We start from the raw sequence: 26261 nt of genomic DNA on the forward strand, positions 1-26261 counted from the left end.
ATGGAGAAGTACCAGGTCGGGGGTGGCGAAACTCGCGGCGGGCGGGGGGGGGAGTATTGGACTTTGGACCCCCTTCCCCCCCTTTTTTTTCCCAGGAAAGAGAAGACTCGTTTCTGAAAAGGGGTTAGCGGTGGCCACTTGTCTGAAATGGTCTAGGCAGCTCTCCTGCTTGACCAAAGGGTTGGACTAGAAGACCTCCAGGGGTCCCTTCCGGCTCTGTTCAGTTTGATTTGGTTGCTCCGTACCCAGACTAAACCCCCTTCACACAGCTGGGCGGTTGGTGGGTCAAGCCAGGAGGCAGTTTTAATTATTGACTTGTTTAGAAATCCGGGATTTGGGGAGCCGAGGGGATGGCCCTGGGTTTAGCAGGTTGTATGAAGCCACCCAAGGCACATACGTTAGTTTCTGATTTGGGGAATGTAAAAATATGAATCGGCCATAATTTCTCACTCTTGGTCCTTTGGATGGGTTTTCCTGCAGGGTTTGTGTCGCTGAGTGTGAAGGGCTACTGGGAATGAGATGTGTGTTAAGAGCCACACAATGGCCATGAAAATCGAAAGAGTTACATGATATTAAAATTTATAGATTTAAAAATTTGGTTGAGTGGGGAAGGCACCAGGCTAAAAAGAATAAAGATTGGATAAAAAGAATAAAAACCACTTAAACTATATATATAGCATCGCACACCCCCACATTGTGCCATAATGTGGGTCATTTATTTATGCCTTAGCTTGTGTTCCTGCTTATCCAATCAACCACAGTTAAAGAAACCATGGTTTAGTGTAATGTGTAAAATCAATCACAATGATTGTGTGTGTGCACGTACATACATGCATGTGTGTGTATATGTCTAGCTGTACATACATAGAGTTAGATAGATTAGGCGATAGATAGATAGATAGATAGATAGATAGATAGATAGATAGATAGATAGATAAATAGATAGATGTAAAGTTTGAGAGAGATTAGATGAGATAGACAGATTAGATAAATATAGAGAGGGCAGGTAATTAGATGAGATAAAAAGAGAGGATAGATGGATAGATAGATAGATAGATGAGATATAAGATGGATGGATGGATAGATAGATAGATATGGATAAGAGAGATGGATAGACAGACAGATCAAGACTGAAAGATGAGACAGATATAGAAAGATGGATAGGTAAACAGACAGACGCATCAGACATGAGCTCGGCCATTATAGAGTACTTGTATAATATTATTAAAATCGGATCTGTTTGCTTCCAATGCAGATTGTGAAGGAGCTGCCCCCAGGGGCTCTGGGAACGATGCTGGTGGTGGAATCCATGGTAAAAGGGAAAGAGACCGCAAGAAAGAAATACATGTTGAAAAAGGTGAGAGGGATGCAAGGAAACGCGGGTCGCCATGGCAACAGGATGCAGTCCCCCAAAAGACATCCCTGGGAATTGTCTCAAGAGGCCAACCCGCAGGTCGAAACAACACAGGCGGAGCATTTTTCAGAATAAGATCAGATTTTATGACTCCCTCATAAATGGAATAAAATCAGGTTTATGGTCCATCAGCTTAGCCATAGCCGGGACTTCATCGATGGATTTAGCCTTGCCGCCTCTTCTGAAGGATTTAAAGTGGACGTTCAGCCTTTTATTTACGCTCTGTTTAATGTTCACCAAAGTCTTTCTGCTCCTTTCAAACATAAAACTGGAATTAAAAGCAGCCCGCTGGCAGGAATGAATATTGTGCCTGGTCAAATTATTATTATTAATTTAATTTGCTCAGCTTGACAGAGAAAAAGAAACTTTTACAGGTAGTCCTCAAATTATGACTTAAGTGTTGCTAAGCAAGATGGTCGTTAAGTGATTTTTGTCGCATTTTATGACTTTTCTTGCCACCGTGGTTAGGTCAGAAGGTCGCAAGAGGGGATCACGTGATCCCGGGACACTGCAACCGTCGTAAACACGGGTCCGTTGCCACGTCGTGAACACGAGTCCGTTGATCACGTGTCCGTGGGGGAGGCTGCAGTGCTCCTCGGTGTGAAAAACAGTCATAACTCCCTTTTTTTTAGTGCCGTTGTCACTTTTAAACGGTCGCTAAATGAACTGTTGCAAGTTGAGGACTACCTGTATTCGAAAAAGAGGAAATGTATTTATCTTTATGCGTTTGTTTCTTGGTGTTGGATTGTACATGTTTTGACTGGGTCTGTTTCGGGCAGGTCGAATGCATTGATGAAAATCAGGCGAACGATGCTCTCAAAGAGGTAGGCGTGTTTTGATTATCCTCTATTTAAATTCCATCCAGTGGAATAATGTAGGATCTTTGACTGTTGTGCCTGGGAAAACATATGCCGGGATGTGTGTGCTTAAGTGTGAAAACCCACCATAACTTACTTTTTCCAGAGTGCTTGTTAACTTTGAACGATCACTAAACAAAAGGTTGTTAAGTCAGGACTAATTGTATACCTTTAATTCTCTCCCATTTGTCTTTTGTCAGACATGCCAACTAGCATCTGACATTATTACAGCGGTTTAGTATCCGAACAACTTAGGCACCACATAAAAATGTGAGAGGAATCTAGGCACAGATTTCAAATTTAGCATTGCAACATCGTTCTTAAGCGTAGTTAGAAAAAAAGGCTATTTTCCCCCTCCCCGATGGGCCGTTTTTTTTCCTACAGGTGATGGAGCTGTTGAAACTAAAGCATAAGAATATTTGTGCCTACAAGGAATTCTTTATAATCTGGGACAACAAGGTGAGGAACGGGAACCCCGAAGTTGCAAGCATCCTGAGGTTCTTTTTTAGAACTGAATGGGACTTGCCCCTCAGCAGAATTGATAGGATAATTGTATACACTATGATAGCTGTAATAAAATGGGTGTAAGAGCTGGGGGATTTGAACACAGCTGGTCCTCGAGTTACGACAACTGAAACCCAAAATCTCTGTTGCTAAGCAAGACGGTGGTGAAGTGAATTTTGCCCCACTTTACGACTTTTCTTGCCGCCGTCTCGTTCAGTGAATCCCTGCCGTTGTTAAGTCGGCAACAGAGCTGTTAAATGAATCAGGTGTCCCCGTTGACTTTGCTTGTCGGAAGGCAGCAAAAGGGGGGAATCACGTCATAAATATGAGCCGGTTGCCAAGGATCTGGATTTTGATCAACGTGACCCTTCTCTTTTCAGATTTCTTCTCTCTTCCTTTGCTTGGTGATGCACCATTCTCACCATGAGGATCTGTTCTCGCATATCAAAGAGAAGAGGCTAAAACACGAGAAGTTTCCGCACAAGGTGAAGTCAAAGCTGGCGGAACCGTCACGATCTTTGCAAATCTGTTCTGATTCCCCCGTAGACAAAGCAGATCGGCCTGTGTTTGTAACAAACATGCTTAATCAGCTTAAATCAGTTTGTAATTCCGGGATTTGTTTGGGTTTTTTATTTTTATTTTTTTGTAGAAATCAATCTACTTCTTGGAACCTGGTGGATTTGTTTGAGCTAAGCACGCTCGGCGAACACAGCTAGTGTGTTTTGTTAACCTGGATCCATGGGAAGAGGGGAAGGGTTGCAAACTGGCGTAAATCCAAGTAGTTCCAATCTCGGACTTGAAAGCGCACGGCAGCAAATTCTTTTAAATTGCAAATTGCAAATACAGCCCTCCTCGACTTATGAAGGAGCAGAATTAACGTCGCTGAACCAGAAGGTGGCGAAGGGAGCCGCAGCTGGCCTTTTCTGCAACGGTCGATAAGGAAATCGTTGTGGTTATTAAATGAATGAATCATGCGGTCTTTGCTTATTGGAAGCCTGCTGGAAAGGTCCTTAATCAATCAATCAATCAATTTTCGTTGGCATCCTTTGGAGGAAGACCGGATCCATCCCTTGAGAGATTCCAGGAGGGGCAATAAAACACGCCTTTTGTCAACTTGAAACTATCATTTGTCAAATGAAATTATAATTTCGTTTCCCCGCCCTCTCTGATTGTGGCTCAAGAACTCTCCCTTCTTTTTAAACCGGCTCTCTTGTTTCTCTCCTCAGGTGATTCGGATGTTCTTAGGTCAGATGGTGGATATATTAGTTTACCTCCATCGGCTCAAAATTTTTCACCGGTGAGAAGGATTTGACTCTTTGGGGTTTTTTTTAGCAGAAGGCACACAACCCCCATCAGCTTGAGGGTGGCTTGGTGGGTTCAGCCCCTGTTCCAAATGGGGTGGTGGTGTCTGGCCCACTGGAAAACGATGCTCTGGTGTTTTTAAGGGGTGAAATGGTACAGAAAGAGACTCAAATATTTACCCCGACCCAATCTGGATCAGGGACTTCTAACGTGCCGATTCTCCCGCTATTACTGTAGGCAGTCCTCAATCAACTTACAATATCCCCTTACAAAAACTGTTAGAAGTTGTGGGGTTTTTTTGGGGGGTGGGTGGGGCGGCTGAAACTGGCCCTCTTCTGCGATATTTCAGGAATCTCAAACCGTCTAACATCCTTTGCACTGGGGAGGCGTCTTTCATGCTTTGCGATTTCGGCTCGGAAACCCTCATGACGGATGAGATAAAATGGAAAATCAGGGCTGAAGAAGGTAAGTCGCATCTCGGCGGCTTCCCGTACCTATCACGGAAAGGCATTTGGATAGAATAGAACTGGAAGGGACCTTGGGGGTCTTCTTCCAGCCCCCTGCTCAAGCAGGAGAACCTATACCGTCTCAGACAAGTGACTGTTTCTACCCTCTTCTTAAAAAATCTCCAGTGATGGAGCGCCCACGATTTCTGGTTAATTTAGCCTGGGGTGCTTGGAAAATATAAACCAAAGAGGGGAAATATGGATTGTATAACCCCTGTTTGTTTCAAGGGAAGGGGGAGTGATGGAATAGACATAATCCTTGACTTACAAACCATTCGCTCGAAGTTACAACGGCTTACACTAGTTTAGTGACCCTTTGAAGTTATAAGGAGACTGAAAAAGTGACTTAGGATCGTTCTTCACACTTATGACCATTGCAGCATCCCCAGGGTCATGTAATCAAAATTCGGATGCTTGGCAACTGGTTCATATTTATGATGGTTGGGGTGTCCCGGGGTCACGTGATTCCTCTTTCGAGAACTTCTGACAAGCAAAGTCGAGGGGGAAGCTAGATTAATTTACGACCACGTTCCCAGCTAAACAACTGCAGCGATTCCCTTAACTGTGGCGAGAAAGGTCGTAAAATGGGGCAACTATCTCACTTAAATGTCTTTCTTAGCGACAAGAGATTTTGGACTCAGTGTCGTAACTCAAATCTGCTCTTTGTAGTAACTTCAAAATTGTCCTGGTGGGTTTCCTTTCCTTTCCTGCAGAGCCCGACTCCAAATGCTGGATGGCTCCAGAGGCGCTCAATTTCTCGTTTAGTGACAAATCCGATATTTGGTCACTGGGCTCCGTTTTGCTGGACATGATAGCCTGTTCTCAGAAGGAGGTACGTGGTGCCCTTCCTGCTAAGAGCACGATAAAACGTTTGCAAATTTTAAGTCTTGCGAGATGACGCCGAGGGAAGGTGATAAAAAGCAACTTAAAGATGGAAAACGTCCTGATTTTTAAATGTTTAAATGATAAATTTGCATTGCAAGTTCCAGCTTTGGGAAAGGATGTCCGAGCACAGGTTGAGAGAGAATGTCTTTTGAAAACTGGGGAACAAGCCTTCAATTTAGCAGATGTTCCTCTGTTAAGTGCGGAGAAAAAAGCTGACGTTTGCCCCGTATCCTCAAGTTTACGACCATTCATTTGAAGCTACAATAGTGCTGGGGAAATAAAGTCCTCATGCTTGCGACTGTTGTAGTGTTCCCAGGATCATGCGATCAAAGTTCCGAGGCTTGGCAACTGGCAGGTACTTACGAGTGTTGCACTGTCCTGGGGGTCACATGATCTTTTGGCCTTCCCAGCTGGCCAAGTCAGTGGGGGAAGCCAGAATCACTTGTGATTCGCTTAACAACCGGGGGGGGGGGGAGAGGGAGGAGGGAAGGGCATAAAATCGGGCGCCACTCATTCCACAACGGAACCAGGTTGCCAAAGACCTGGCCGGGGAGATCTGTTGTAAGAGTGAACGATTGCTAAGTGCCAAGTGATCTGTCGTAAATGGAGGACTAGCTGCACTGTGAACCTGCCAGCCAACGGATTACTGTTCTTAAGGCGTCCTGTCTGGGTTGTGTGTCTTTGTAGGTGAAAGAGCCTGCGTTGTTACTGCACAACATTAAGAAGGAGGCCACAGCTCTTGAGGAGGCTTTGAGAGAGATGAAGGAACAGAAACCTTTGCTGTCCTCCGTTCTCTTTCTGATGCTGAAAATTGACCCTTCGGCGAGGCCCACGGCAGAGTGAGTCCCAGCTGAGCTTCTCCCATTAGAACAGAGCTGGAAGGGACCTCGGAGGTCTTCTAGTCCAACCCCCTGCTCAGGCAGGAAACCCTATGCCATTTCAGACAATGGCTCTCCAATCTCTTAAAAACTTCCTGGGTTGGAACGTTCACAACTTTGGGACGCAAGTCGTTCCACTGATTAATGGTTCTAACTGTCAGGAAGTTTCTCCTTAGTTCTAGGTTGCTTCTCTCCTTGATGAGTTTCCATCCGTTGCTTCTTATTCCTGTCTTCTGGTGCTTTGGAGAATAATTTGACTCCCTCTTCTTTGGGGCAGCCCCTCAAATATTGGAAGACTGCCATCCTGTCACCCCTGGTCCTCCTTTTCACCAGACTAGACATACCCAGTTCCTGCAACTGTCCTTACGATCTTTCGGGCCAGTTATTAAATGAATCAGTGCAGTTGCTAAGTGACTAAGCGGTTGCAAAAGGAACCTGGCTTCCCCCTTTGAACTTGGCTTGTTGGAAGGTCGGGAAAAGGGAATCACGTGACCTGGGCACATTGCAAGTACATGTCAGTTGCCAAGCCTCTGAATGTTGATCACGTGACCACGGGGGATGCCACAGCAGTCATCAGTGTGAAAAACTATCCTAAGCCTCTTCTTTCGATGCCGTTGTAACCTTGAATGGTCACTAAATGAATGACTGTAAGTTGAGGACTACCTATACACATTCTTCAGCCACGTTTTATTAAAAAAAAATGTTTCGATCTTTTTCTGTAACTTTAGGGAGTTGGTTGAAAATCCACTTATCCGAGAATGCCTCATTGAAGCCAAATCTCCTTTAATAAAGGTGGCAAAGAAACTTCCTCCAGGTTTCCTGGACATAGTTCAGACGAATAGGATCCAGACAATTTTAGGTAATGCTGGCTAAGTAATTTAACATACCACTTTCATATTGGGTTCTTTTTTCTTTTTATGTCTTATGGAACACGATATAGAGAAAGTCACGTTTGGCTATTTTCAGAGCTATAACTGTATACTATACGGAACTATACTGTATACAATTCAGTAATTGTATATGAAATTAATGGGGAAAAAATATCTCAAGTGTTGCAAAGCATGACTGGGTAAGCTTGACGGGACCGAGAGTGCAATCCTTAATCAGAAATAAGTCCTGTGGAAATCAAGGGGGGGGGGGTTAATTTCTAATAAAAGGATGTGGGTTGAATATTTTTTTTAACCAAGTGTGAGAGAAAATCCTAAAGATGCCTCTGAGGATTAAGGAAGATTTCAGGGGTAAAACAAAAATCCTGCCTTGCACATTTGTGTAAACGCATCAGAGAATTGAAACTGGAGCTTCTACGGAACTTTAAAAAAAAAATAAAAAAAATTGTAAGGTAGATTGCATGGGAAGTTGCTTTTTTAATTTTTAATTCTCCTGCAGAATTCATGATGTCTTATCCAGAAGTTGAGGAAGCGCAAGAAAAGAGCATTGAACGTCTCAACAGCCTGTTGAACGAGGGGCAAAGTACTTTTATGACTTTTCCAACAACTTGATGGGTGGGGGTGGGGGTGGAGGAAGCTGAATCTGCTTAATGACCGTGTGATTCATTTAACAACGGCAGCAATTGCCTTAGCAACCAAGGCAAAACAGTAGCTATCAAGCGTGACTCATTTAAGAAACACTTTGCTTAACAATGGCCCTAACTGTAGACCTAAGTCAAGGACTACCTGTATTTCAACATATTGGGTTCCTTGCTGATTAAGACCCAGGCTCTGGACTTGGAGGGCTGAGAGTTTATTTTCATATTCCAATATTTTGCTGAAGACGCCATCATCTCCTGATTTAAGGTATAGAAGCCTCAATGGCCGAGCCATACAACCTAACATCTTCACCATAATGAGTGGAAAACAGGAATTCAGTTCCTGGCTTTATGCGTGCAGAGGATTATTGTGTTATAGGACAAAGGATCTAGGTTAGCCACCCTCAAATTAATTTCTGATACAGTACTGCCCAAAAGAATGTTCCAAGCCAGGCTGGAAATTCACTTTTTTTTTTAAAGGGTGGTCTTGGGACTGTAAAGGTAAAGTTTCCCCCGCACATGCGTGCTAGTCGTTTCCGACTCTAGGGGCCGGTGCTCATCTCCGTTTCAAAGCCGAAGAGCCAGCGCTTGTCCGAGGACGTCTCCGTGGTCATGTGGCCGGCATGACTAGGTGCCAAAGGCGCACGGAAGGCGCACCTTCCCACCGGAGTGGTCCCTATTTTTCTACTTGCATTTTTATGTGCCTTCGAACTGCTAGGTTGGCAGAAGCTGGGACGCGTAACAGGCGCTCGCTCTGCTACGCGGCACTCGGGATTCGACCCGTAGCTTCTGCCTATTGGTCTAATCTCCTGTGGCTATCAGTCTGGTTTCCCAAATCCCTTTGCAAATGATCAGTTTTAATTTGGATTTCCAAGTATTTCCTGTTCAAGAGAGCGAGAAAGCCGCCAATCGGTGCTGAAATGCAGGAAAGTTATAATTAGGCACGAAAAAATGGAAGTGAGCAGTTGATACTTCTTCCCCCCCCCCCAGTCGATGTCAAGGTGTTCCTTCACTTGGCGGACCCGGTGATCGATGCCATGAACAAACACAACGACTCCCTTGAGACGCTGTCGGCTGGATTTTCGTTGCTGCTTGAAATCACCGGGAGAGGTGAGAAGACCAGCCACCGTTGGGTTCTCTGCGATAACCCAAACGATGGTTTATTGTTCCTTAATTTAACAAGGGGCCCAGATGTTTCCGGGCTCAACTTCTGCTTTTGACAGCTGTAGCTCAGAACCTGAACGTGGAGATTCTGGCTACGGAGAACAACCTCAGCTGTCTGCTGAATTCGATGAGGACCCATCCGGACCACGAAGACCTGCTCTGTATGATCTGCACCTTGTTTATGATGATGTCCTCCAACGGTAAGGGGCTCTCACCCAGCCTGGTGGCCTCACCGGCTGGGAATTCTAGCACACCTCCGATGATGGAAGATGGGTCTACAGCTCTGCCATCTTGCCCCCGTTGTTCATCACCACCCTTTTTTTTTCCTGCCGCTTTCTAGAAGCCGCCGCCGCAGCCCTCCGGGGAGCCAACATTTTCACGGAGGTCTTGACCACCTTGTGTCGTTTTGCTCACAACAAAGAGCTCTGCCTTGCTTGCTGTGGCCTCATTTGGACCCTGGCTGTAAACGGTGGGTAGAAAAAAAAGAAAAAGGCACCAGACGCCTCCGATTGTGCAGCTGGAAAATATGGCCTCTCTTTGGACACGGGTGCCTAGCTCTTCCAGATGTTGTTGTAAGCCACTTGGGATGGAGAAAAAAAAAAAACTATGGCAGCAACTCAGGCAGTGGATGGGCTGATGAAAGCAGCCAGGTTGATCGAGCATTAAGGAAGGTGTAGTACAGGTGGTCCTCAACTTACAGCCACTTTTTTTAGCGACCTAGACCTAAGGAGAAATTTCCTGAGAGTGAGAACAATTCCTCAGTGTAACAGCTTGCCTCCATAAGTTGTGGATGCTCCAACACTGGGAGACTTCAAGAAGGGATCGGACCGCCCTTTGTCTGGAATGGTCTAGCATCTTCCTCATTTAGTGTGGGGTGCCAACTGTCAGGGCTAAGCCACAACACAAACAGAAGATGGACAATCATTTGCCTGAAATGGGATAGGTCTCCCTGCCTGAGCAAGGGGGGTGGATTAGAAGACCTCCAAGGCCCCTTCCATTATTCTGTTCTTTGAAGTTATTTTGGCCTCAGTTGAGGAACCAAGTATACTGCACTTTGTGGTGACTGTTGCGGCCTTCTTTTGTCAATTCAGTGGCCGACGTGGCCGAGAGCCCACTGAAATACGCCACTGAGCTGGTCTCCGTCATCCTCCACCTGCATCTCCCCCACGTGGAAGTCGCAGAGATGGCCGTCAGTGCATTTTGGGCCCTTTCTCTTCACGGTGAGTCTCCGGAGCCAGGAGGAAGATGGGCCGTTCAGGCAATCACATAATCAGGAACAGAATTTCTCCTGTTAGGTTGCTTTGGTCGTAAGTCAAGGCGGACTCAGTTTTAGGACAATTTCCATGCGGTTTCTTAAGCAAGTCAAGCGAATACAGCTTCCGCCGGTGGGTTTTTTTTTTTTTTTTTGCAAAAATGGGCAGAAACAACACAGCTTCTCCCAGGGCGCATTTTATTTTTTAATTTTTGCAAAAAACGGGCAGAAACTACCCGCAAATTACGATCGCGTGTCCCAACGAGTCGTAAGTACGAAACCAGGGTCCCAACTGCAATCCTGTGACCGCGGGGCGTGCGTGTGTGTATGTGTGTGTGCATGCGGCACAGCTGTAAAGTACGCGTGGAGTTCACAAGTCGTTTTTCCCACGGCCGTCGTAACTGAACCGTCTTTGAACAAACGGTCGTAACTTGAGGATTGCTTGTCTGGCGTTGAAGAAACTACGTATTGAGTTCTACTAGGCCGGTCCATTAAAAAAAAAAAAACGCTTTCCGTTTCCTTCGCAGTAGCACCACTTTTTTGGAAATATAATAATTGTCATAATTCCGTGGGATGTTTTTTGGTTTCCTTTGCAGGATGCGTAGATGAAGTCAAATATGAACCTTATTCCCTGCTTCTGCTGGAAGCTCTGAGACAGCATCCGGACAGCCCCGTGTTGGTGAAGAATGCTTGCCTGGCCTTGGCCAGCCTCCTAAGGACATCCGGTAAGGGTTTCCAAGCCAGGCCTTGAGCTCCACCACTTGGTAGATGGAACACAGTCCTCAACTTACGACCACACACACACACACACACACACACAAAATATGGAGCCCCAAAGTTCCTGTTGCTTAGTGAGACAGCTGTTCAGTGAGTTCTGCTCCGATTTACAAACTTCCCCGCCACCCTTTTTAAGTGAGACGCTCCAGTCAGCCACACAATGAACTTCCCTGTTGACTTTGCTTGTCAGAAGGTAGCAAAAGGGGATCCCATGATCCTAGGACTCTGCAACAGTCGTAACTAGCCTGCCAGTCGCCAAGTGTCTGAATTTTGATCATGTGGCCATAGGGAACGCCACAACGGCTGTGAAGTCATTGGCTGTGAAGCAACGGATGGAAACTAACCAAGGAGAGAAGCAACCTGGAACTAAGGAGAAACTTCCTGACAGTTAGAACAATTAACCAGGGGAACAACCTGCCTCCAGAGGCGGTGAATGCTCCAACGCTGGAAGTTTTTAAGAAGAGACTGGACAGCCATTTGTCTGAAGTGGTATAGGGTTTCCTGCCCGAGTGGGTAATTGGATTAGACGACCTCCAAGGTCCCTTCCAACTTCATTATTATCATTGTCATCATCATCATCATCGTTATTATTATTTCTGAAAAATGGTCCTAAGTCAATTTTTTCAGTGCGGTGGTAACTTCAGCAACTAAATCAATGGTTTTAGCCTGTAAGTTCAGCCAGCATCCTCCTGCCCTGGGACAAGAAAAAAGGCCTGGGTGGAAGGGATTGCCAACGATAATAACTCAAGAATATTAAGAGGCCAAGCCAGATCGGATTCAGAAAGAGCTGGGTGGAGAAATTGATAGGATTACTCTCCCTACACAGGACAGTTTTTATTTGAACTCATACAAAATCACAGGATTACTTCCACCCTGAGATACAAACTCTAAGTAGCCAGCTTAGACGGTTGTCCTCTCTTGCTTAGACAGGATTTGCCGGAGGTAAATCACCTATTTGGGATACCATGATGTGCTCCGAGTGAAAGCTAGCCTTTCGTCTGCTGGGAGAATCAGCCGCTGATTTAATAAATTCTCCCTCTTTCCAGAGTTATCCGGTTTCCGATTCATAGTTACAGACGAGAAGGGTAACGGGATCATCCTGCTAAAGGATTGCTACCAGGTCCACAGGGAAGATCCCGAAGTCGTGGAGAACATTTGTGTTCTGATCGACGAGATGTTTAAATACGGTAACGATGTCCCATCTGCCCAGCCAGGGAAAACTGTGCCCAAAAAAAATTGATTCCACGTACGCAAAAGCCTTTTTAATTTCTTTTAAATCACAGACGAAATTGTGGCGGAGATGATCTCCCAAAGCATTACCGAGATGCTGATGGAAATGAAGACCAGACTTACCTCTAGTTTGGTAAGGAGGAAAAATATTAAGGGGATACTTTTTTGTGGCAACGATAATTTATTTTAATCCGGTCCGAAAAGGAACTCAGAAGATGGGTAAGCAAGATGACCCCGGAAATTGGCACTTTCTGATGCCGCAAATGTGTGTCTTTACCTCTAGGAAATTGTTGCCCTGTCAGAGAAGGCGCTCTCAAAACTGCAGAAGAAAGGTGAACCGAATTGTTTTTAAAATTTAACTTGATTTATTTGAATAAATTTTTTATTTCCTAAAAGAAAGTCCAAATCTTATGCCTTTTTAAATAAAATATAACTTTTTTCTCAATTTTTTTTTACTTCACAGGGCTTCTAATAAGGCACGATCCCTGATAGATGACTTTTATTTATTTTTTCTTGCCCTATCAATTATTTCAAGATGAACAGGAGGGCAAAGTTTTGCTTTGTTTTACGGAACTTCGGTATTTATTTGCAAAAAGTGAACGAGCTTATATTTTGCTGGACACATTAAAGGTTGTACAATAAATAGGAAAATGAGGAGCAGTGAAGCCATCTTTTTTTCAACAGATGATTGCAAGGATCAGATCCTATCGTCGACTACAACAAAGGAAAAAGGATGGATCTGTTTTAAAACTTTCTGACCTACCTAGTAGCTGGAGAAGGGTGCATACGTACAGATTTAAGCAGAAAAGCCAAAATAGCGCAGAGAGAGAGAGAGACTCTGCTTTCCTCTGCTATATTACTGCTAATTTTGGAACCTCAATGCAATTTCAAAACCATCTGCGTAACGCAGAAGAGGTAAGGAGAAAAGATGGCTGCCATTTCACTTAAATTTTATCCGAAGCATAATTTGGGCAGGGAAAAAGTCACAATGTTGATTTAAAAAGGAATCGCAATCAACCGTGATTGCCAATACTCTAGCAGGTTAAGTCCTCGACATATGACCAAGGTTACAATGGATCGTCCTTAGGGCCACTGATGAATCTGACAGTCACCCTCTCTTGCAGGCAAGTGACCGAACGTGCTCGGCAACGGGGCTACGTTTACAAGCCATCCGGGACTGCCGTTTGCGATGGTTTTGCCAAAATCCAGGTTTTGGCAAAACCAGGCCCACAGCAATCCCCTGGTTTCACTTAACGGCTGCCACGAAGAAAAGGTGGTAAAAGCCGGCCACTGACCTAATTCTACCCGCTTTGCCATTAATCACAATTTTCAACCGTGATGACGGGCAGTCACTAAGTCGAGGACAACCCCTCTCGATTGCTGCAGAAGGAAATTTTGCCTGTTTTAAAGGTGAGGTTTTAATTTCTCTTTCTAAGATCACCCAAATGCTGCTTGGGTGCCTCGCCGTGGCCGATCAGCTCCTTTTTTTAACGCTTATTTTGAAAAAAAAAAGTAAAATACAATTCAAGAGGCCGATGAGAAACTCAACAGGGGAATCAATTGTTGTTTTGCAAATGTTTCTTGACTGGATTCAGGGTGCGAGGTGTCTGGCCAGGGACGTGCAAAGGATCCTCCCCCCCCCAGTTTTGATCCTCCTTGAACATCCAATAGCCAACCCTGGACAGGGACTTAAAAGTCAGAAGAATATAAATTCAGCAGTATCCCAGATCTATGACCGACCGCAGGGGAAACTTAAAAAACAGTCTTCCGTTGAAGTAAACCCCCAATTCAGGGCCAAAACCTAATTTTTAAGGGCAAGGGGCAGCTGCAGGACTGATCAAGCAAAGTTCTTCGATCAGCCAGCGCTACAGCAAACGCAGCCGGACATGCAAAGGTCCGGATTTAATCTTTCTGGGCCTTGGGCATTCTTTTCAGGGATGTTTCCCACTGTTTTTTCACCAAAGTGTAAAGTCGCATGGCAGCTTGAGCGTCTTGAACCTGGGAGAGAGAAGCAATGAGTGAAAGGCAGGACTTGCCATTGCTGAGCCGGCTAAGAAGGTGGAGGGCTGAGATATAAATCTCGCATCTTTTTCTAAAAATGTCTAGAACCCAGACACCCGCCCCCCGAGTCTCAACGGAGCAGAGCACTGTTCCCCATCCTTCTGTGTTATCCTCCCAGCTCTATCGGCTGGGATCTGGATTCTAATCACTTACCGAACTGTGCTCTGAGGTCTGCACCTTGACGTTGAGCAGTTTCTCGCACAGCAGTTTGAGGGAGGGTCTTAGGCTCTAAGGAAACAGGGAAGCGTTGATTAGATCAGGGGTCTCCAATCCCTGGTCTGTGGACCGGGCCACGGCACGCCAGCGACCGGTACGCACAAACAAGCAAGTCAGGCAGAACACAAAGCCACGCACACTCCGGTCCGTGGAAAAACCTCTCTCCACGGAACAGGTCCTTGGTGCCCCAAAGGTTGGGGACCTCTGGATTAGGGGGGAAGAACTTGGCTTGAATTTCCCCGGGCTGATACATTCTTAGCCTCTGTTTAGCAACACGGACGGGGAAGACGATGAGAAAAAAAAAAAAAAACCTTAAGCAAGACTTGCGTAAAACGGAACGCTTAAAATGGCTGGTCCCGAATGAGAAACAGCTTGTAAAACGTCAGTTGCGTCTGTGTAGAATCGGTTCCCTGGAACTCAAAAAAAGGGACCTCTTTCTCACCTTGACCTCCTTTTTGAAAGGTTTGTATCTTTGTGTGTCCCGGATTTTCTTTTTGGGATGATCAAGTAGTAGAATCTGGAATAATAATAATTAATAATAATAATAATAATAATAATAATAATAATAATAATAATAATAATAATAATAATAATAATAATAATAATAATAATAATAATAAAAATAAAAGACCCATTGGAACGATTACTCAGGGTCCCCAAAATGTGGTGAGTGGACTAGTAGACCTATGAGGTCGCTCATGGACCTAGGTGAGTAGTAGCTAACTTAAATCTCAGCCACAGAAGAGTGATGGGAGTTGAAAGTCCCACATCTGGAAATAAATATTTCTTAATTTGGGGGGCTTAAAAGGCCCAGAAGGGGATGGGGATGAAAAACCTATGGATACGAAAACACAAGGCACCTACTTTTAGTTTAATAATTGTTTACACACAGAGACGTTATGATTTATTCTAATGAATAAATTATATATATTCATGCATATTTCTTCCCGCAAGTGAGGAAGAAAAGATACATCGGAAAAACCAACTACATTGTGGAAATACATTCTGAAACAAAGGCGTGACAAGTTTACACTACAGTCCTTAGTACCTTTAAGTCATTGTGAAGAGCATGTCCAACTAAGATCCTACCCTTTAGGATGTCAGCTACTTCTTTCTGGACGGTTTTGAAGTCTTCCCCTAAAATTCCAAGAAAGCACAACGTTGCAGAGAAAAGGGTTTTTTTTATTTACTGAATTTATTACTGTAGCCATTTTATATATATGAACTTCAGTTTGATTCAGCAGGCAACAACAACAACCCAGGCATAACATTCAAACTTCTATCAGCCAGCTTTGTTACCTGTTTTTAAGTGCTCAGGCCGAATCCCACTAACGGCGGTTCTGTAGTCTGTGACTTTTTCCGTAGGCCTGACATACTTGTCATAAACACATTTGCCAAATAAATTCACGACCGAGACACGGGCCAGGATGCTGTCTTCTCCGGTGGGCCCCACGCCCACCATCTCACAGTCGATGGCCACTGCTTTGGTTAGCCTGCCAAGATAAAGAGTTTGAACATAGAAAAAAAGAGACATCTGCTAACTTTTCGTCGCTGCTGTTGCTGTCGCTATTATTATTATTATTATTTTATTATTATTTGCATGGCAGATGTTCAGGCCTTCCCAAGGGCCTGGGATAGGCAGTTGGGGTTGTTTGGTGGGGTTAAAGGTCATGTGTCGGGAGGGAAGCTGTTCCGAGTCATGCTGTCTTTTGCAATTGACAGATGAGGGTTTTGTCAATGCCGAAGCGTGTCAACTGCAAAATGGTTATTGTTTAAATGTCGTAAGGCCTCCTCCCACTTTAAAAAGGTTTAATGGCAATTAAAATTGGGGTTTTAAGTGTACAGGGGTTTTAAGTGTACAGGGTCAATTTAATATTTTTTAATTTGGTTTTTTAACTTTTATATGGTGGATTTTTAATTCCCTGTAAACCGCCCTGAGTCCTCAGGGAAAGGGCGGTATATAAATGTAACTAAATAAATAATAAAAAACAGGATAGGCCAGACTGAAAAACGTAACACGGGCCCACAAATCAAAAGCCTTCAAACACAGTCTTAAGGCTTTCCAAAACCACAGGGGTGTGTGTGGGGGGGCTCACTTAACAAGAGAAACTTGGGGCTCAGTTGTGGCCGTACATTGAGGACCACTTTCAAGCGTTCAACCCCCTGAACCTACAGAAGCATAATCACCCTTCGAAAGCATGTTCTTTCACCAGCTCAGGATCCGTCGTCTGCTGGGTCCTCTCGTCTTTGATGCCCACGTTCTCCCGGGCTACTTTGGCGGCTTCCGGTCCCAAGGCTGCTTCAATATCATCTGGATCCACGTCATCAAACCAGATGCTAAAAAGCCAAATGGGAGGCAGAAAGGAGAATGAGGAGGTCGGCTTCAGGTTACCCCCTGCGAAATAACTCGAGGTCCAGAATCCTCACCTAATTCCAGACCATCTGGAATTAGGTGCATTCCAGTATTTGAGGGGCTGCCACAAGGAGGGGGGGGAATGTCAGCTTATTTTCCAAAGCACCCAGAAGGCAAGACAAGAAACAACGGATGGAAACCGATCAAGGAGAGAAGCAACCAGTTGAGCTCCGGATGGCCCCCGACCTTTGCTCCTTCCGACGCGATCTAAAAACCTATTTATTTGAACAATCCGGCCTGGTCTGATGGGTTTGGGTTTTAGTATAGTTTTAATTATTGTATTATATTGGGCATAATTTTTTAATTCTTTTTAACTTTTGTATTTCGATATTTATTGCCCTGTACACCGCCCTGAGTCCTTCGGGAGAAGGGCGGTATAAAATTTTAATAAATATAAATAAAATATATATAATGAAAAAGAAACTTCCTAACAGGGAGGACAATGAACCGGTGGAACCGCTTGCCACCAGATGTTGGGGGAGCTCCGTTACTGGAGGTTTTTAAGAAGAGACTGGACAGCCACTTGTCTGAAAGGATACAGGGACTCCTGCTTGAGCAGGGGGCTGGACTAGAAGACCTCCATGGTCCCTTCCAGCTCTATTCTGATTGACTGATCTTGACTCAACAAGATGTAGCTTTCCAAGATTCAGCCAGGAGGCCCTTATTGAGAAAAATGTAAAACCTACCTATAAAAGGGAGCCGAGGAAACAAACTCAGGCAATCCTCGACTTACGACCGCAATTCAACCCAAAATTTGTGGCCAGAAAGTTCCTTAAAATGGGATTCGCTTAACAGTCTCGCTTAGCGACAGAAATTTAGGGCTCAATTGCGGTTGTAAGCCGAGGACTAATGCTTGGGGTTGGACCTGAGCTACTTCGCCTGTGTTGAAGAGTATTGTCCGAAGCCCACGAGTCTTACTCTATAGATGCGGCCGCCACTGGCTCATCCTCTTTCCTTCTTTTATGTTTAATATCTCCTTGCTTCTTCTCTCCGTTGCCCACCTGGACGCTTCTCTGCTCTTTCACAGCCTCTTGAACCTCTTGTGGATTCTTCACTTGGGTGGATTTTTTAGATCTCCTGACACCTGCGGGACTCAAACTTTGAACCTGCACCTTTGATGCCAGCTTCTTCCCAATTCCATTTGGTCCCGATACGCGAGGAACGCTTTTCCCGTCCTCGACAGCATGCTTCTTCTTGGAATACGTGTTGGGTGCAGGAAGAGCAGGATTCAAACGGCTGGCCTTTTGTTGCAGGAGCTAAAAAAAGGTACACAAATGTACGTGTTCAGTTTTCGGGTTGGATTTGCACAGTAGGCTAAACCAGATGTCCACATTTGTGGCATCGAAGCTGCAGTTGCTTGGATTTACCTAGCTTCCCGAACCAAAATTAGCTTAATGTGATTTTTCCCCCCCTCCAGCCTGGTCTCAAATTTAAGATAACCTGCTGGAGATTCCAATCAACTTTGATTTAAGAGGATTTTAATTTTGTCACCATAATACCTCCCAAACATGTGTATTTCTTTGAAATCCAAGCAGCACGTTTTTTTTTAATCTCGTCTTTCATTTGCGAGCATTTGGGTACAAATTCCATTATTAATTCTGACTTGGTCTGGGCTGAAATGTTAGCAACAGGATTGTAGGATGAACAAAGGACATCTCAGATTTCCCCTCCTTTTATATGATTAATCAAAGATTTAACATATAAAACACCCAGCACTAGGCATCTACCATCAAATACCGGTTCCTCAAAAAGGAACAACCCCCCCCCCCCAAAAAAAAGCTTTCCAGGAAAAGTCATTGTCCAAATATACCTCTTGTAGGGCTTTCCAGTTTGATGAAACTTCCTGGGAAGTTTTTGGAGGCAATTCTATTACTGCTTTGGTTTCTTTGTTCGCTCTCTTCTCTACTTGGTTGATCTTTTTCCAAAATATATATTTCTTCTTCTTCTTCTTCTTCTTCCTCTGATTCTTAAGGTTTTCTGGTTTAGTTGTAGAGTTATCTGTTTCGGATGGAGAGTCTTTCTTTTTCATTTTGGTCATTGTTGATACGAGACAAAGTCATTCAGCTTTGACCACAAGCACTAGAGCTGAAAACACAAGAGACTCTTGTTTTATCATACAAACAGGAGAAAGAGAACCAACTAAAATAGTTTTAAAAAACAAACAAACAACAAAACACCAAGGTACCTTTACTTTGTCCTCCAGCCCTTCCTGCACCTAAGAGGAATCATAACAACTTGACCAATGAATAAGGAATACATTTAGAAGTCGGGCTAAATTTCAAAGTCTGGTGAATCGCTTCTAAAATAATTACTTTGGAGGTTAAGTGCCCGTGAGAGTCTACACAGCATCTGTATGCCCAAAATTACACATTCTTTTTCTCCAACCTTTTACACCAGGCTGATGCAGGTCTCCATAAAGAGGAATGAAAACGTAATCCCCCGAATTGAAATGTAATTTAAGCACAACATCCAAAACAAATCTCAGTCAATAAGGGAAGGATATCCCCAAGATGCGTTCATACGTTATGTCAAACCTAGGTTAACAAGGCACAAGGATTAAGTTCCCATCTTCCCATCATAATATAAACCCTCATTTTCATTTGCATTCCTATAACAGTAGTTTGATTCCTGACTGGATCTATTGTCTGGGTTGCTGCTGTATGATAATGTACCACAGAGCGAATAAGTGGGTTGCATTAACAAAATATACCAAGACACAAAAGAACCCAGGCAACTTAAATCTGGCTTATTTTCCAAACCACCAGAAGGCAGGACAATAAAGAATGGATGGTGGCAACTAATCAAGGAGAGGAACAACGTAGAACTGAGGAGAAATTTCCTAACGGTTAAAACAATAAATGAATGGAAAGTCTTGCCTCCAGACGTTGTGGGTGCTCCAACACTGGAGGTTTACAAGAGACTGGACAACAATTTGTCAGAAATGGTAAGAGTCTGCTGCTGGAGCAAGGGGTTGGACTGGAAGACCTCCAAGGTCCCTTCCAACTGTTATTCTGTAATTAACCAATGGAACAGCTTGCCACTATAAGTTGTGGGTGCTCCATCACTGGAGGCTCTTAAGAAGAGACTGGACAGCCACTTGTCTGAAATGGTACAGGGTCTCCTGCTTGAGCAGGGGGTTGCACTAGAAGACCTCCAAGGTCCCTTCCCACTCTGTCATTCTCTACCTAACAGAATACTACTGCTACTAATTACTAAGGAGAGCTGCTTATATGTGAATGCAACTGCTAGAACTTGCCCAGACATGGCTAAGAGTGAGTTAGAGAAAGCTCGTTTCTTCTTTTTGCAACCGCTCACCTGGCCTTTCGGGACTCCCAAGCTCCATAAACGACTTCCTGAGCAGACCAGATGATCCTCCGACTCTCCCCGCCGTCCCTGCAGCAAACCCACGTGGCTGCAGGAGCGCTGAAAAACCGAAACCGGAAGCGGGTCCTTTCCCCCAGAGGGCGCCGGTGGGAAACACGAGCCGGGTCACTTTCGTTCCTACCGGCAAGGCAGCGTCTTCTAAATAAGAGTTTCACAATCTTGGCGACTTCAGCATGAGGGAAATTGCTCTAGAATAGAATAGAATAGAATAGAATAGAATAGAATAGAATAGAATAGAATAGAATAGAATAGAATAGAATAGAATAGAATAGAATAGATAGATAGATAGATAGATAGATAGATAGATAGATAGATAGATAGATAGGATAGAATAGAATAGAATAGAATAGAAAGATAGATAGATAGATAGATAGATAGATAGATAGGATAGAATAGAATAGAATAGAATAGAATAGATAGATAGATAGATAGATAGATAGATAGAATAGAATAGAATAGAATAGAATAGAATAGAATAGAATAGAATAGAATAATAGATAGATAGATAGATAGATAGATAGATAGATAGATAGATAGATAGATAGGATAGAATAGAATAGAATAGAATAGAATAGAATAGAATAGAATAGAATAGAATAGAATAGAATAGAATAGATGCAGGTTCGCATCCCACCAGGCTCAAGGTTGACTCAGCCTTCCATCCTTCCGAGGTAGGTAAAATGAGGACCCAGATTGTTGGGGGCAATAAGCTGACTTTGTAATAATGCCGCTGGGGGGGCCCAAAAGCCCTAATAAGCAGGCATATACATAGAATGAAGGCTATTGCTAAGCACATTGGTTTGTGCTTAAATTGTAAGCCGCCCTGAGTCTTCGGAGAAGGGCGGGATATAAATGGGATTAAAATTAAAATTAAAAATTAAAATTAAATAGAATAGAATAGAAATAGAAATAATAGAACAGAATAGAATAGAAATTATAAGTAGAATAGAATAGAATAGAATAGAATAGAATAGAATAGAATAGAATAGAATAGAATAGAATAGAATAGAATAGAATAGGACAGGATAAAGAATAGAATAGAATCAAGAACAGAACAGAACAGGAGTAGAGTAGCGTAGAGAGTAGAGTAGAGAGCAAACTACACTAGACTAGACTAGAGGTGGAAGGGACCTTGGAGGTCTTCTAGTCCAGCAAATACAGCAGCTAATCAAGGGACCGGGTAGAACGTGAAAAGCTTGGCTTGGCGACATTTAAGCAGACGATGTTGGAATTACCTCTAGAAGAGAATGTGGTAGCTCAGGGTTGAACCTTGGGGTGCTCGCTGAGCTTGGTGGATTTCCTGAAGATGTTTCATTGTACTGCACTGATGATGTTGCCTAGTTTGGTAATGAAACATGAGCAAGAAAACCACCAAGCTCAGAGAGCACCCAGGACCCCACAATGTTGGAACTACTGGTGGCTGCTTAATGGGTGGGCCAGCTAAAAGACGTGATTGTAGCTAATCTTGGCTGCTTTTTAAAAAGTGAATTGTTGGGACAGGAAAGCACCAGAAAATCCCAGCCTAGCTGGAGAAGAAGTTAGGAAAAAAATAATAATCTTAGAATAAGGCAACGGCTATTCATTAACATCACTTTGTCCAAAAAAAACCCGGCATGGCTGGGTAAACTAATCATGGAAAAGTGATTTTAATGTTGACTTATGGTCCTGTCCTTATGCCACTAAATGTAGAGATAGGCTGAAACAGAAGTACTTGCTTTCCCGCCAAGGCAGTTTCCCCCAAGAGATGAGACCAGCATGAGCCAGGTTTCCACTTTTCTTACATTTGTCCATTTTCCTCGACAGGACAGGAAATATTAGAATCGACAGCTCCACTTTTTACGAATTGGATATTCGTGGCTTTGCTCCAACGGTAGGCGAGTTTCCAGAATTATACACTAAAGGAAGGTTGGTATAAAATAAATAAATAAATTTTGAGCTATTGCTAGCTCAAGTCACAGGGCCCGTTAAATGATTATTAACTCAGCTTTCTCCATGTTCCCTAGAGATAATAGGCTACTGCTGGAAAAAAATAAACTTTTTTTTCCTCTCTCTCTCTCTCTCTCTCTCTCTCTCTTCCATCCTTTCTGTTCTACAGCTTTTAAACTCATTTCCATCTCAATTATTTGGTTGTTGCTGGTCTGCAAATATTGCACAAGGCCGCCCTCTGCCCATTGGCGCCTTTAGCAAAAACAGTGTCCCATTTCTTTAAATGTGGGGCCCTTTATCCCTTCTGCTCCACAGCAGCCTGTTTGCAGAACCCGAAAGAAATCAGCAATTTTTTTCCCCTTGGTTGCTCAATAGGGTGGATTCAGCTCCCGAATCATGGCCAAGAGTCTTTTGAAGTTGCTTTTCACATTCTTCTCTCTGAAGGTTTGCTGGCCATACAAAGCACACAAGGTAAGTTTGACCTCTCCCCGAATAATGATTTGGGGGCAGGAGAGACGGCTGCTAATTGTCGGCTTTGTGTGTTGATCTGCAAAGTGTCCTGCGGGGCACTGAGAGTGTGCACTCTGCAAATGACACAATGGGGGGGGTGGTGTTTTCTTTAATTTCATCACAGCCCACATTCGTTTTCCATGTCCCGTCTTGGATCCAACATCTGCAAACTTTCAATGACTGCATGTATCTTTTTTTTTCCCAGCTGTCTTTCTGTTTTGATGCGTGGAGCTCTGACTTCTTTGATCTGTGGTCCTTTGATCCGTGATCTTTTGATCTGTGGGCGGGAAGTTTTTGATCTTGATCTGTGAGGTTTTGACTTCCTTTCCCCCCCCCCCACTTCTCCTTGTAGGTGTTTCTGAATAGTTTGGAAGCCAGGGACGTTTACTTTTATTTCGGGACCAATTCAAGCCTTGAAGGTAAAAAGACACCAGGCGTGGCACCGATTTTAATTATTGTTGTCCTGATTTTAATTAGGGTTGAGATGTAACGAGGCAAGTGCATGGATCTCGCTCAGTTGTGTTCCATATTTAGAACAGAACAGAATAGTAAAATAGAGAGTAGAGTAGAAGAGAAGATGAATAGAATAAAATAGAATAGAATAGAGTAGAGTAGAGTAGAACAGAACAGAACAGAGTAGAATAGAATAGAATAGAATAGAATAGAATAGAATAGAATAGAATAGAATAGAATAGAAGTCGAAAGGAATAGAATAGAATAGAATAGAATAGAATAGAATAGAATAGAATAGAATAGAATAGAATAGAATAGAATAGAAGTCGAAAGGAATGGAATAGAATAGAATAGAATAGAATAGAATAGAATAGAATAGGAACAGAGAATAGAATAATGGAATGGAACGGAACAGAACAGAACGGAACAGAATAAAGAATGGAAGAAGCTTCTTGGATGAGAAGCGAAATGTTTTCAGGGGAAAAAAAACCTTGAAAACCTTATTTATTTAATAATTCCCCTCTTCTGTCATATACTAAAAACTACTCTTTTGCAGCAATGTTTGGAAACCATCTGAGAGAAAATCATACAGAAAAGCTCTTGAAACTGTCCTCCAAAATATATAATAAACCCAAATTTGGTTCGGTTCAGGCCCAACACACCGGTCTCTCTATTCTCGTTTTTCCAGTGCCGGAATTTGAGGTTGTGCCTCTGACTTGCTCCTGCGAAGACAGAGAGACATCTTGCAGGGTCCAGCTTTGTTCCTTCCGAGCTTCAGGAGACCTCTTTGCCGTTGAGTTCTCCCAAGATCAAGCTCTTACCCCCCCGTATTTCGTGAGCACCCGAAGATTAAACTCTTCTGCTAGTTTGCTACGGCGCTTAAGGCACAATTGCTTTGCTGGAGGGAAGCCCCTCAAGCCACTGGGGGCAACATGCCGGGTCACTTATTGTGAAGGGCAAATGGTGAGTAAGATCTCAAGATGGTTCAGGCTGCGAAGGTGCTGGGTTCCATTAAAATCTCCCAGTGTGTCCTGCCTTCCAAATAGATCACAACCGTTGTTCCAAGCCACGCTGGCTGAGGAATTCTGGGAGTCGAAGTCCACCAGTCAGTCATACAAGGGCCAAGTTTGAAGACCCTTGATCCAGATCGTGGTTTTCCAAAAGGCAACTGGACTTCCTTGGGGGGTTTTTTTCTCCCCCCCCTCCCTTGAAAACATTTCACTTCTCACTCAAGAGGTTTCTTCAGTTCTAGACTGAATGGTGGGGAATGGAAGGATTTATATTCTTTGCCATTATCTGGCCAATAGCCCTCTGAGGGCCTCTTACTTCTCTTAGCAAGGTTTTATCGGCGTTCGTGGCAAGAAGGTTTACATCAGAGCGGTGAGGAAGCAACACCGACACCAGTTGGTGGACCCCCACCTCCCCAGGCCCCACCTCGTCTTCAGCAGTCTGCGAAACGACTCGGCGTCAGCACGGACAAGTAAGATCGACGTTCTTGGAAATGAGAGAGAATCCAGAAGTGAAGGGACAGCCTTTTTTTTTTTCCTTTTTCTTAAACCTGTCCACCTGACTCAGCAGTTCTTGGAAACTCAAGTAAAAAAAAAAGAGGTTGGGTATCTATAATATTTCCACTTCTTTAAACGTCAGGCTGGTGTGTTTTGTGGTGCTTTCACCGCTCCAACTTCTCTGTGCGCCGTTGCAGGTGGGAAGGTTTCGTCCCGGGTTCGGAGAGCGGTTCAGGAGAAGGTGAAACATCTGGAGCTCTTAGTGGTGGTAGGGCCAGATGTTCACCAGTTCCACAAAGAAGACACTGAGAAGTACATCCTCACCAACCTCAACATTGTGAGTTCATCTCGGGCTTTGTTGTTGTTGTTGTTAGCTGCGAAGTTGTGTCCGGCCCTATGGACGACGTTCCTTCAGGCCTTCCTGTCCTCTACCATCTTCTGGAGTCCATTTAAGCTTGGGCTACACATGGGGAAATTCCTTCCTTCTTTCCTTCCTTCCTCCCTTCCTCTCTCTCATCTCTCATTCCCATCTTCTTCCTTCCGTCCCTCCCTTAATTCCTTCCTTTCCTTTCTTCCCTCCCTCCTTCCCTAGCTGCATATATATTTTTCTCTGCAAATAATAACGTGTTACTACTCTCAGATTCTGAATTTCTCCCTACAAACCATCTGAATATATATATGTATATATATTTCCTCTTACTTAGGGAGCAGAGCTTCTTCGCGATCCCTCACTGGGTATTCAGTTCCGAGTTCATCTGATCAAAATGATTGTCCTCACAGAGCCTGAGGTAAAAAGAGAGAGAGAGAGAGAGAGAGAGAGAGAGAGAGAGAGAGAGAGAGAGAGAGAGAGAGAGAGAGGGAGAGAGAGAGAGAGAGAGAGAGAAAATTGATGGTCAGCGTGTCCTGCAGACTGCAAACCTTGGATCAATTGAGCTAATGCTGGTTGAATGAAGCACACAGAAGAGTTCGTTACTGTAATATGGATTTGTCGAGTCTCGGCCTTAATTGGGTTCCCCCGGAATTTGGGTCTAATTGGGGTCCATGTGTCTTCTCTTCCCAGGAAGGCATCCAGATCACTACCAACATCACAAGCTCGGTCCTGAGCGTCTGCAAATGGAGCCTAAAGGTCAACCCAGAGAATGACCTGGACCCTCGTCATGCAGATCTCGTTCTTTACGTCACCAAGTAATTACTGTTAATTCTGAGGAACGGTTAGCAGGCCAACCAGCTCAGCACTGGAGAGACAAATATTCTTCTCCAGAGCCGTCGTGGTGTGTGGGTGAAGTATTAGGAGTATACGTACCCTAGTCTTTGACTTACAACTGGTCACTTAGAATCCAGGTCGTAAGTAGCCCCTGCAGGTAGATCTGACTGGTCACTTAGGGACCTGTTAAAGTTCTGACGGATCTACGTGTGGAACACTTACAACCTGGATTCGGAGTTCCATTGGTCGTTCCCCTTGGTCATGTGACCATAGTTCAGATAGTCATCAACCGGAC

General features: G+C 44.0%; 3 protein-coding genes across 4 annotated transcripts in view; 2 read left to right on the plus strand and 1 right to left on the minus strand.

Moving 5' to 3' along the window:
• STKLD1 (serine/threonine kinase like domain containing 1) lies at positions 1-13122 on the plus strand (the record flags this gene model as incomplete). The annotated part of the gene is made up of 20 exons (XM_083374877.1): positions 1-15; positions 1256-1357; positions 2194-2238; positions 2656-2730; positions 3156-3260; positions 4002-4072; positions 4427-4542; positions 5297-5415; positions 6156-6307; positions 7075-7205; positions 7733-7816; positions 8862-9004; positions 9055-9235; positions 9376-9504; positions 10127-10255; positions 10884-11012; positions 12111-12251; positions 12348-12427; positions 12578-12626; positions 12758-13122. The coding sequence occupies 20 exons, from the start codon at positions 1-3 to the stop codon at positions 12781-12783; spliced, it is 2022 nt and encodes a 673-aa protein (XP_083231003.1). The 3' UTR covers positions 12784-13122.
• On the minus strand, positions 12320-20550 carry REXO4 (REX4 homolog, 3'-5' exonuclease). Of its 2 annotated transcripts, XM_083375165.1 has the most exons (10): positions 20300-20360; positions 19170-19199; positions 18795-19069; positions 17903-18240; positions 16759-16908; positions 15871-16064; positions 15620-15708; positions 15014-15088; positions 14509-14583; positions 12320-14292 (listed from the first exon to the last, which is right to left on the minus strand). In XM_083375165.1, exons 3-10 carry the CDS (start codon positions 19020-19022, stop codon positions 14197-14199), a joined length of 1245 nt encoding a protein of 414 aa, XP_083231291.1. In that variant the 5' UTR covers positions 19023-19069; positions 19170-19199; positions 20300-20360; the 3' UTR covers positions 12320-14196. The 2 variants fall into 2 exon arrangements, with proteins under 2 accessions (XP_083231291.1, XP_083231290.1); XM_083375164.1 differs by lacking the exon at positions 19170-19199 and having other exon boundaries at positions 20300-20550.
• ADAMTS13 (ADAM metallopeptidase with thrombospondin type 1 motif 13) overlaps positions 20351-26261 on the plus strand; it is a gene marked incomplete at its 5' end in the record, with an annotated part of 21938 nt that continues 16027 nt past the window's right edge. Inside the window, 9 exons of the mRNA XM_083374878.1 lie at positions 20351-20454; positions 22172-22238; positions 22670-22765; positions 23157-23223; positions 23946-24220; positions 24593-24737; positions 24960-25099; positions 25467-25550; positions 25823-25947. Of these exons, the coding sequence (XP_083231004.1) occupies positions 20351-20454; positions 22172-22238; positions 22670-22765; positions 23157-23223; positions 23946-24220; positions 24593-24737; positions 24960-25099; positions 25467-25550; positions 25823-25947 (1103 nt within the window). The remainder of the gene's footprint in view (positions 20455-22171; positions 22239-22669; positions 22766-23156; positions 23224-23945; positions 24221-24592; positions 24738-24959; positions 25100-25466; positions 25551-25822; positions 25948-26261) is intronic.

The sequence above is a fragment of the Vipera ursinii genome (genome assembly GCF_947247035.1).
Source record: "Vipera ursinii genome assembly, chromosome: 16".
Classification (NCBI taxonomy): domain Eukaryota; kingdom Metazoa; phylum Chordata; class Lepidosauria; order Squamata; family Viperidae; genus Vipera; species Vipera ursinii.

What these genes read in the sequence shown, in the direction of transcription:
- REXO4 (XM_083375164.1), bottom strand. Translation starts at nt 19,022, where the DNA reads ATGACCAAAATGAAAAAGAAAGACTCTCCATCCGAAACAGATAACTCT. An exon ending in GTGGCGGCCGCATCTATAGA is followed by an intron (nt 16,909 to 17,902) that starts GTAAGACTCGTG and finishes TTGGCTTTTTAG; the next exon opens with CATCTGGTTTGATGACGTGG. An exon ending in AAAGAACATGCTTTCGAAGG is followed by an intron (nt 16,065 to 16,758) that starts GTGATTATGCTT and finishes TTATCTTGGCAG; the next exon opens with GCTAACCAAAGCAGTGGCCA.